At 35.0% G+C, this 11,513-nt stretch overlaps 1 protein-coding gene and 1 pseudogene across 2 annotated transcripts; both read right to left on the bottom strand.

Moving 5' to 3' along the window:
- Positions 1 to 892: 892 nt before the first annotated feature.
- On the bottom strand, positions 893 to 6,817 carry LOC111390395 (BTB/POZ domain-containing protein POB1-like). Of its 2 annotated transcripts, none has more exons than XM_023015435.1 (6): positions 6,378 to 6,817; positions 5,275 to 5,421; positions 4,462 to 4,583; positions 4,326 to 4,389; positions 3,049 to 3,328; positions 893 to 1,899 (listed from the first exon to the last, which is right to left on the bottom strand). In XM_023015435.1, exons 1-6 carry the CDS (start codon positions 6,640 to 6,642, stop codon positions 1,086 to 1,088), a joined length of 1,692 nt encoding a protein of 563 aa, XP_022871203.1. In that variant the 5' UTR covers positions 6,643 to 6,817; the 3' UTR covers positions 893 to 1,085. The 2 variants fall into 2 exon arrangements, with proteins under 2 accessions (XP_022871203.1, XP_022871207.1); XM_023015439.1 differs by having other exon boundaries at positions 5,275 to 5,400; positions 6,378 to 6,816.
- A 1,496-nt stretch (positions 6,818 to 8,313) lies between these two features.
- LOC111390387 lies at positions 8,314 to 11,267 on the bottom strand (annotated as a pseudogene).
- Positions 11,268 to 11,513: the final 246 nt, after the last annotated feature.

Here is an 11,513-nt window from a genome sequence, read left to right as displayed (position 1 = left end):
CAATTGGGCCTGAATGGACTTTTTCCCTATTTGGAATATTTATTTTTATATTTTTATTTTTTGTTTGGGTGAAATTTTTGGGCAATTCATACCAATAGGGAAAAAATAGTGGGTCAATTAGCCCGTTTGATAGTGACTAAAATTTAAATTGAAGTTAACAATTAAGACCTTGTTTGAGCTCCAATCTTTTACATTCTTGTCTATTATTTTTTTTACAATAGTCAGTTTTAACTACACATTTTTCATTAAAATAATATTATACACAAACTAAAAATTTCTTCTTCTTTAACCACACATTCTCATTAATCACTATTTCTTAATACATTACTTCAAATTAATGGGGCTCAAACGAATCTAATCTTAACCATATATTTAATGGGTTTTATAACTTTTGACCACATATTTCATTAATTTTTATCAAAATTTACTAAAAATTAATCTTGACCTTCGTAAATTTTTTTGGCAAATTATATATATATATAAGATACTTTCGTTTACAAATACTATTGCAACAACATGCTTTTCAACTAAAGCCTTAACATATTGAAGCATACAAACTAAACAACATTTATAACTCCAAGAATACATTTAAATTCGAACCGAAGTTGAATAAACTCATAGTCAAGTTTCGATCATAACATTTGAAAACCTAGTTACACTTACACATCAATAATAAAGTCGAACCAAGAAGCATCAGTATCATTATTTTCCCCTTTAATGCTATCTCTTAACCACTATACTTCATTCCAACTAGAGGAGTCAGGACCAATTTTGCAAACGTACCCTATTCTTGCAGGCTGCAAGTTATGAAAAACTCAATATATCTTTATTTTTTTTCTGAAATTTTCGAGCTTCAATTCCGAAGAATAATAAATAGACAAACTCCGAGTACTCTTCGACAAACAAAACATACATCCATTATAATTTTGAGATTTCATTACAGCAGCATTTTCATAATCTCAATGTATCAATTACATGCGAGTCACACGTCTTCTGATTCATTACACAGAACACACAAAATGCAGCTTCGATATTTAAGCAGGACATCTGATAATCTCAACATAATGTAAACTACAAAGTTAGCTCTAGCACCTGATGGTAAGCTCGGCCCTGAGGTGGAGTATGCCATTGATAAAGTAAAGACTGTCGTCAGCCATGAAAGAAGTCCATGGAATGCTAAATAAATTGCGATATCCAACTGCCTTCCCCCCTGTGAAAGTGTAATTGCCCTTGTATTTGCTAATGAACTCCTCTGTGGGTTTAGATCTGGCAGCAAATTCATAGTCAACGGAAAATGTCACGGAACCCTTTTCTTGCATCCCGAGGAAAAGACCAAAACAATGGAAAGAGCTTTGTTGATCCATATTGCAATGCGCGGAGAGGAAAAACCCTTGTCCACCTAAGTGGAAAGCCTGAGAATACACCCGTCCAGATGGGAACAAATTGGCACATTCCTCCCGCTTGAGATCCAAGTAGACCACACACTGTTGGTGTGGAAGTTCAAACTCAACCACCTTAATGGGCCGATACTTGTAGGCCCGTTCCACATAGCGATGGTTTGTAGAGGTCAAATCCTCCAAGGAATGAAGTCGTTGGCGATGTGGGGGCTCAGTCTTGAAAAATAGGGCTTCAAGGACAGCTTTGGTTGCAAATTCATGATCAAAGTCATTGCATGTAAGAACCTTCTTCAATTTCCGAGGAGTCATGTAAGGAAAACGTATGTATTGACCTAAATGAGTACCAAGGATCTCCCGCCTCTCCTCCAGCTTTTGATAATGCGACCTAGTCCACTTCAATGCAAAATCATACACTGCATCCTCTGATGCCACCTGGAGGTCGTCACTAGACAAAATTGCCTCAATTCCAGCAAGAGGAAGATTCATAATCTCCTCTTGATACCTGCCCGCAGTAATATATACTGATAAATAAGCATCAAATGCTATGGAAGGATTGGAATACTGGTTTAATAAACTAAAATGATAATTAAATTAGTAACTTTGCTCATGAGATATAAAAGCAAAATTGTTTTTCACCTATGCAAGTAAGATAACAGAGAGACAAAAGCAAAGGGCACTATATATATATATAGTGCATCAAGCACGAGAAGAAAAGGATAAGATGAGTGATAAATCAATCCAAAAAATTTGGAGAAAAAAGCAGAGACCGGAGTGGCTTGTGGGCCAGACTGGTTGCTTTATTTAGATATTTTTGCAATTGAACCACTCCAAGCAGTCAAAACTGCCCATTTTTAAGAAATCTGGAGACACAGTTCAATTAAACCAGCTGGTTTTTTTCATTTAAGACCCAAAACAAGCTCAGGAAGTTTAGATCCCAAAACCTTGTGGGTATAATGTCCAGCATTTTACCAGGCAAACCTTCTAAGTGCTTAATATTCCCACTTTTAACACATAACTATGAATAACTCTGACTCTAGGTGGAAAGTAATACATTTTAATGTTGGAATATTCCACCAATCAGCTACAAAGAGGAAATACTTCCCTAGGTTTAAGTATGAATTAACTATCATAAGAGTTTCCATCACTTTCTACTCGAAGAACTTATCAAAGTATTAAGCTATGCTTATAGTATCAAAGATATCAATATTATGCCTCTACTACAAGGAAAATAATGACATGCAAAATAAATAATAAATTCATTTAAAGACAAGTACTATATGTATTTTCCTTCCATGAAAGTGTAATATATAGTTTAACTTAAAGTTATTTTAATATAACAAATAGGTAAACATTCGATTTAAAAGATTTCATGTACAAAAATAAAAAATAAGAAAATAATTGATTTTAGTAAAAGATAAAGTATGGTATGGAATATATAAATCTACAATTTTAAAGAATTTAAAGTAACATGTCTCTGATGCATTCAAGTCCTAAGGTTTTTAAAAATAACGTATTGTTGTGTCCGTGTTCGGTGTGACATGGCTGATAACTATGGGAAAAATGTCTTCCACATAATAAGTACACAAAATTAGGTAATAAAGTTCTTTTACTTTCACATTTCTGTAAACCAAGGAAGAACAAAGTAACATACTTTGATATATCTTTATAACGATCAGCTAAGAACTGTTTTGCTGCATCAGTTAATGGTTGCACCGCATCAGCCATTAGGACACTAGAAGGAAGATCCAGATATAACAATGCAGATTCTGGGGTCATGGGCAAGTTCCGCAGTAAGCGGCTACAATATCTCATGCACGAAGCAACTTGAAATTTATCAGCAGCCATAAGTACATCCAGTAAAGCAGGAGCTGTAGCTATAGTTAAAGTATTACTATACATAAAATTCAGGAGCTCCATCAGGGCAGCTTCCTCTGTTCCAAAAAACAAAAAATAAAAAAAAATGTAGTATTAGTCGTAATCCACATAGTAAGATAATAAAATATTTGTCTAGTAGAAAATAGAACACCGAAGAGAAAAGTTGTGATGAAAGAATAAAACGGAAATTGAAGAGGAAAGAATTGCAACCTATACACAAGCTATGTACGGATGGGAGCTATATGTACAATTACACTATGCAAAATGCAATTAATAATGCATAAGTGACAATGTCGCAGAAACAACGACCCAAACACGGAAAAAAGAGTTTGGACTAAAAGAAAGTCGAAGGTATTTACTAGAAGAAAAAGCTAAGGCCCTGTTTGATTGGTTGTGCTTTTCCACGGAAAATGGAATTTGATCCCCATTTTCCAACTTTTGCATGTTTGATTTCCTAAATTTTCTAGGAAAAACATTTTCTTGGGTTGGAATTGACGCGCCCCATTTCTTGGTTTTTGAGGAATTCATTTTCCAGGCTGATGTAATTTTATTTTATTTTATTATTATTATTATTATTATTTTTTATGATGGTAAAAAAAGATATCCCTTAAATTGACAATTTACATATAAAATAAAGTCAAACGAACACCAAAAAATACTTTCATTTCAATATTTTCCACGTGGAAAATTATACCAATCAAACACAATAATTTACAATTTTCAGGAAAATAATTTCTAGACATTCAATTTCCTGGAATTCGATTTCTTTCCACCCAAATTCCATCTTTGCAATCAAACGGACCCTAAAAGATATTGAAGCGAACATGACCTAAACATTCATCACGACCATAAAATGTATGAAAGAAATATTTGCTGGGTTTCTTTCCACAATGCAACTGACTACAAATGATTAGCAAAATTTGGGAATTTGAGATTACAAACAAATAAAATTAGCCACAATTACTTCCTCGAAGAGAAGAGGATTAAAAAAAAATAATAAGAGATTGAGAAGCAGAGCTGGAAAAACACAAGTTAGTGCAACGTGCTACGCACCAGAGGCATTAATTCTTAGGGTTACATGTCTCTGCTCTGACTCCATCATTCCATTTGAGAATAGCTGCACGGAAAGGAGCAAGAAATTCATACAAAATCTACCTGGAGAGACAAACAATAGAAATTCTCAAATTACCTTAAAGAAGAATGGACTCTTTGCCGCTAAAATTGGAGAGCTAATATGTAATGTTTTAACTCTTAGAACTCTTGACATATCGTCAGACCAATTTGAATCATCACTACTTGCATCTTCATCTCCTGCAGCAGCAATTTGGTAGCTTTAATTTTGAGGAGACAGATTTTTGTAAAGAAAGATACAGGCACTCCATATGTGGATCCCAGATTGTGCACATCAAAATATGTTGAAGTATAAAATAACTATGATGGAAATATGCAAATAAAATTTTTGCCAGTTATTGGCATAAATATATACTTGATTCTTCATTTTCCAACTATTTAGGTTACTATATATCCACTAACTGTGGAATATTACTTAATTTTTTCTTCACTAGAGAACTTTTAATTTCAACAAAGTAATCTCTGACCAGCTACTGGCTCTTGTTTTATCTGCAGTCCCCAAATTATAACATTCTTCATAGGTAATCTATTCGCATATAATCATTACCAAGCAAACCCCTTGATCCCACAGCCCATTGGCAATAAATCTCCCGTGCACAAAAGTAAACCTCTGGTATCTAAAACACAGAGTAAATCTTCTGAGTCTTCCATCTTGATGTCATCGAACATATAGGATGACATTGAGAAACAGAACATTGAAGGTTTTTATTTTCAAATGTCTTCCAATTTTAAATCTAGACTTTCAAAACCTAATAAAGTTTGTCAGTTTCTCCAGAGCTACTAAAAGAACTGTGTGGATTCTTAGACCTGTTATAAAGATAATGCCCAAAGATGAGTAGGAAAGTGATGATAAATCTTTTTCTTTTAATACCTGGAGGCAATCCTTTGATCATTGGAATTTCTTCTTCGTCGTGATTGTCGTCATCCACACAAACTTCAATATCAGGCTGCTGACAATCAAGAGTCTGCTCCTCTGGGCAAACGTTGATATCCAAAGCTGCAAACGAGTGGCACATGTCTGATTAACATCAGCACAACCCATACCAGCATAAGAATGAGAAGAGGTTTTAAAAACTATGCAAAATTGCAGCAATGAAGCATCCATGCAACATAATATCTGGAAAAGATAGTTAAATTCCAATCCATAACTTCTATAGGAGCAACAAACTAGGGTTAAATCCAAACCAAAAAAGGATAGTTTTAGGAGAAGCATAGCTTCTCACAATTTCTTAATAAAAAACAAAAATGAGGTTAATGTTGCGATATGATAAACACTGAGAAAAGAAGTCAAGGAAAAAGAAAAGAAAACAAAGCAAACCCAGTGACAAACTTGGTGGCATGGAACAAGGTATTGAAATTGGAATTAGAAATGGAAAGTTCACTTTTTTAACAAAATCCAAACTGTCAATCAAGGCAGCCTAACTACACATTATTTTGATGCACCATCATACTGAAAAAGTTCAAATATGGGAAAACCCATAGACAAAAAGTTGAGAATTATATTTATTTAATCAAAATTTCCCACTTATTTTCCCTAAATTGCAACTACATGACTGGTATCTACACACTGGCAATATAGACAGGGAAACAGTCTAAAATTAGGTTTTCCAAGCAGGGTGTTCCTTTTTAGCTAACTTCAGAATCCGAGTCCAATGATCGACTCACTTCTCAGCGAGCCAAGCCCAATTAACTACACTTCGATTTCATATATTTATTTTACTTGATAATTCACCAAGCAAAGAACAAGTTAAGAAATTTCTTATATCCTCAGCTATATTCCTTTGAATTATGTTTTCTTTTTATCTAGCTCTACTTTCAAAAGAAACGTAATTGACAAGATTTTATTTAATTTTTTTCCAATCCAATCCAACACATAAACAGTAACACGTACATCAAAAACTATCACAAGAAGAAACAATTACCAAATAACCAAAATTGTCAATGGTCACATATTTGACTGCAAGGTGGACTTACCATTTTCCTTCTCGACGATATCTTCACGGCGGCGCTTGCTCCTGCGGGTCGTCCAATCAGCCAGGGTTTGGCAACCCTCCGAGTCGGGTGGGGTGTCTGGGGAATCGGGCATGATCTCAATTCGGAGGACTCGGTCCGAGAAGTTGCTGTCATTGAACGCGAACCCGAAATCCTCCTGTTCACGTCCGTTTGACGGTGAAAGGTTGCAGTCGGAGTCCATCACGGCCGTCCTCGGATCAAATAGATCCAGACCCGCATGCCTCATTTTCTCTCTCTAGCCACTCGTAGTCCCTTGATGATTCAACTAAACAGACAAACCCTAGAGTTTGGATTGAGTTGGTCAAATTACTAAATTTCTGGGTTGTGTTGCATCCATAAATGCCTGTAATAATTTGTTGCGATTATGTGAATTGTAATTATATCTGAACAGATTTCAACCACGGTCACTCAAGTGGGTGAGAAATTTAAAAATGATAGTTAAAGTAATTTTATTTATAATAAATTTATTTATGGAGGATTAATAGACATTATTTTGTATGTTTAAAAAATCACACGTGTCAAAAACTATTTATGGTTCCATGTAATGTAGGGACACTAAGATGTTTAGCGGCGTAAAGTTGGACCTGAGTTTCATTTACAAAACACTAAAAATAATTTTTAATTCGATTCGATTATCTTTAAAACAAAATCGAATCAAAGCATATCCACATTAGAGTTTAATAAAGATGGACTTTTGAGTTAGTTCTCTACACGGATATGGCAAAATTTATGTTCTCGAAATGCATTGTCTTGATACAAATGAGACTGAAATTCTCTCCCGAATTTCTTGAATCCGCCCCAATTCCTTTTATTTTATTACATTTAATATTAAAATTTATGCTTTCAATTTAAATTGCATTAAAGATTTATTTAATTAAATATTACAATAAGTAAGGAATTTTGAATCCACACTGCCCTCTCCATTGTCTTTCTTAACATCTTATATTGCACTAAACCAATCAACCATAGAATAGTGAACCCCTACATTCCATTTTTCTCTCTCCTATTTGTAATTCGCAATCTTCCATAAAATAATATTATATATGAATCAAAAAAATTTCCTTCTTTTTCAACCACCCATTTTTCAAAAAAAATTATTTCACCCATTTTCATTTCCAAAAAATCGGAGCCAAACGAGGGATATCCTTGTAGGAAAATCTAGTACAACGTGTGTACCATACTCATTAGTTCTTCAAAAGCTTTTGGTCGTCTTATAATCCTGAACCACGAAAATAGGTCCAAAATGACGAGCAAATTAGATTAGTTTGTTAATATAGGACCAAATATAGTTGGATCTCTTTTGTTTTATCTATTATAATATTTGTTGAGTTCTTAACTGCTAGAGATTAGAGGCCATTTTGAGGTGCAACGGAAGCAATTTCCAACATCATATGTATTGTAAAATGAGCCCTGCTCCCTGTCCCGAGTTGGGGACAGGGTCAGGGACAGGGGCGCCTGCCCCTGGCCGGCTCCCCTCCAATAGGGGGGCACCATGTGGTGCCCTTGTCTTTCTTCCTGTCCCCGGGACAGGGAGAATTATTCTTGTAAAATAGAATGATTATCTGTCATCGTGATGACAAATAATCATTATTTAACAAATATTGTCCATGTCAGCCCTGCTGCCAATGATAGGCCCACAAAAATCAGGATAGAATTCGATCAGTCAAAAATTGCCTACCTCCTAAAGATGAAGGTGTTATATTTTGACCAAATCAAGTAGAAAAGGTTAACAATATACCCCACCCACACTAGCCTTATTCCTCTATATAATAAGATATTTATATCAGATTTATTTATTGTTAATTACATTATAGAGACCAAATAATGCCTAACCTATTAGAATTGGGTCCAGACTGCATTTACATCGGTTGATTATATATCATAGTAGACTCAGAAGTAAACTTTATTAAAGTAAAAATCACACTACGATGCACCCCATGCCGATGATACCCCCTCGTCCCAAGTTATTGTACAAATTTTATCGTACGGGCAGGATTAATAAATAGGGATAAATGAGTGATGCAAAAGTGTATAGTACTTGTCGATTCTACAAAAGTGTTTTTAGACCAACGTTTTCTTATGAGCTGAAAATATCCACAACAAATTATGACCAGATTGGTATAAATCATGTTGTGCAAAACTTTACCTCACAAGGAACTTCACTTAACAATCATGATCCCTTGAATCTTCAAAATAGCACAGCTCATGCATCCTGGACATATTCCTCTCACTGCCTCGAAATTTCAAATTTTGAACAGTATACAGGGTTTTTTGATGTGTGCCCTACTTCTGTGAAATAATCTCGTCCTTTAGCAGGCATATTTAAAAGAGGTAAACGTTCCAAATTCTTGTAATCATACATGCTCTTCTTGGCAACTTCTAAGCAGGCTCGTAGAGACCTACGACATGGCCATCAACACACCTCATGGCCACAACCTGGTAAAAGCCATGACAAGAATCAAGATCAAGTTTTCATAATTTGGACACAGAGGAATGGAAACACAAATCTTTCCGAGTAATCTGTGATTATGAATTTAGTGTTAGCAGGACCTATATGTGACATCTTTGCCCATTGATCATGTTTGGCTAAGCTTAAAAAAGTCAACTTACAAGTAAATAAGCAAGCTTTAAGATATTAGTTTTACTCGAAAGTAAAAACATGTTAGTTGTCCAGATATGTTTGAGAACAAGAAGTAACCTTTACTTATTTTTAAGCTTAGCAAAAGAAAAAAATAACTAGCCAAACATATTTGGATTCTAATGTAAAAAGTGATTCCAAAAATCTACAATTTTATTGCTTGAGAGATACCTTTCCATGGACCTCGTATTTGATTGGACCATCCATCTCTGCACCCAAAGCCATCAGTTTTGTCACCGTACTATTGATATCAGTCACTGTAAAGGATAGGAGTGACGAGGATCCTTTTTGCCCAACATAGTCACTGAATAAACAAGAAAAAGAAAATAAAAATGACAGTCACCCTTGAAGAAAGAAAAAGATGGGATCAATCAAATCCTGCAAATATAAATGAAGATAAAGCATGTTTGGCTAAGCTTAAAAGCTACTGAAAATACTTAAATGTTCCCATATCTGTTTGGATAAATTACATTCTTACTACAAATAAAAGAATTACATATTTTGACTGTCAGGTCTTCTTTCGTTGCCTTCTGACTTTCACCACACCAACAAAAGGTTATTTATTTTAAAATTTACTTACTAACATATACGTAAACCTTCTAGCATAGATGGAGAAGAGTCAGAAGCACTGTCTCTATAGCACGTGTAACTGATGAGTGTAACACAGCTCAGAAGAAAAACAGCTGTAAATGTTTTATTCCTCTCTCATGAAGCAAATATGCAATCTGAGAAACTACAGAACCTGTTAACATAAAATTAAAGCTTCACATATTGATATGATTCATAAATTATTGGTTGTTAATTTTTGATGTGGCTTAGTACAAAGCCATAGATGTCATAAGTTTTCTTCCAGACTAACAATATCTAAGATAAGAATCTGAGACAGGAGAAGGTTCACACTGGTGCCACCCACTGCTCCTCATGAGAGAGACTCCCAAGATAGCAAGATCATCAAATCTCTTCAACCAAAATCTAACCGTAAAAGTACCAGATACTAAAGTCTACAAGAGCCATCTCAATTCCGCCTACAACTTTTAATGGAAAAAAGAAGTCTAAATATGCGACAAATAACATTACTCTACTATGCACAGCAGAATTAGTCATGACTACTAGAACATTGCAGAGCAACATTCAAAATAAACGTGGAAAGCGGTCTCATAATTTGATCAGAAATGCTTCATCCTCTGGACTTTATCCAAGAGACCTCAATATTTATATCAGATAACAAACATAGAACAGAAAGAGCATTGATAGTGTTAAGAGTGGCACGTTGAACCATCTAAACACCCACTACATTAAAAATAGGATGTTGGTGAACTATGAGCATGCCGTCAAGTAAATTCGGAGACTTAAACCAGTACCTTCATTAAAACAGAATCACCTACTTACCTAGCAAAATTTATATAATAATTTGAATAAAAGATTTCTACAAGAATCATATCCTTAAACATTAAGCTATGAGCATGCTCCTAGTAAATTGCACTAAAAATCATACTCTTATAATTCAACTTTTTGCATAAATAACAACCTTTTGCACTTGCACTTGCACTTGCACCTTATAAAATTTGAGAATTGGCTGAAAATGCAAGAGTAACGCAATTTCACCCGATAGAACTCGGAAATGCGTAATCCTTTCACCTTTAGCGAGTTGAACTCATCACAGTATAAGAATTCTCATCACCCATCCATTCCATTTGGCCATTAATTTAAAACGACTTAATTTTTTTGGGGAAAACATCTGTGGGCATCGCTAGTTATAAATGCAAGTTTAAGAAACAATCCAGAATCTCGGTATTACTTTTCCTTAATTTTTTTTAATTCATGAGTTGCAGATAGATTTGAAGCCGGGTCTTTTACCTTAATCTCGTCTAAGAGCTCAACTACATGTATACATTGAAATCTTACTTTCAATGTTCATAAACTATATGAAAAAAATAAAAATTGGGTAAAATTTCTAGATAGAAATGAGTAAAATCCTAGAAAAAGACAATGAAACCAGAAAAGAGTCGAAACAGACATGGGGGAGTGCAAGAGGCCCAGCTTGAGCGGGCCGGAATGGAGCTCGGCCCACCGGATAGTGCAGACATTAATGGTTAATCCCAATCCTTCCGAGTAAAATCTAGCCGCTTTTGGCATACTTGTGTAGCTGCACTATATATCTGAACGCTGCTGCCGCCATTTCTCTCTCCTCTTTCTCTCTCTACAGTTCTGCTTGGGCGAACAGGTAGTTATAAATAGAGTTCAAGGACCTAAACGACGTCGTAAAAATGGTGAATCTCAAGCAATTTTGGGTTAAAATTGAGTGGGCTTAGTTAATGGGCTGAGCCCGTTAGTAAACAGAACTTTGGGCTTTTCTCTTGACTCTCTTGTATTTTTCCCACTTTTCTTTACTAAAGTAACAGAGTTTTTTTTTGTCTTTTGTCCCCCTCCCCCCCCCCCCCCCCCCCCCCCCCTTTTTT

The sequence above is a fragment of the Olea europaea genome, chromosome 3, assembly GCF_002742605.1.
Source record: "Olea europaea var. sylvestris chromosome 3, O_europaea_v1, whole genome shotgun sequence".
Taxonomy (NCBI): Eukaryota; Viridiplantae; Streptophyta; class Magnoliopsida; order Lamiales; family Oleaceae; genus Olea; species Olea europaea.
This window is presented reverse-complemented; position numbering and strand designations above follow the sequence as displayed.

What these genes read in the sequence shown, in the direction of transcription:
- LOC111390395 (XM_023015435.1), bottom strand. Translation starts at nt 6,642, where the DNA reads ATGAGGCATGCGGGTCTGGATCTATTTGATCCGAGGACGGCCGTGATG. An exon ending in GATCAAAGGATTGCCTCCAG is followed by an intron (nt 4,584 to 5,274) that starts GTATTAAAAGAA and finishes TTGCTGCTGCAG; the next exon opens with GAGATGAAGATGCAAGTAGT. An exon ending in CGTTATAAAGATATATCAAA is followed by an intron (nt 1,900 to 3,048) that starts GTATGTTACTTT and finishes TACTGCGGGCAG; the next exon opens with GTATCAAGAGGAGATTATGA.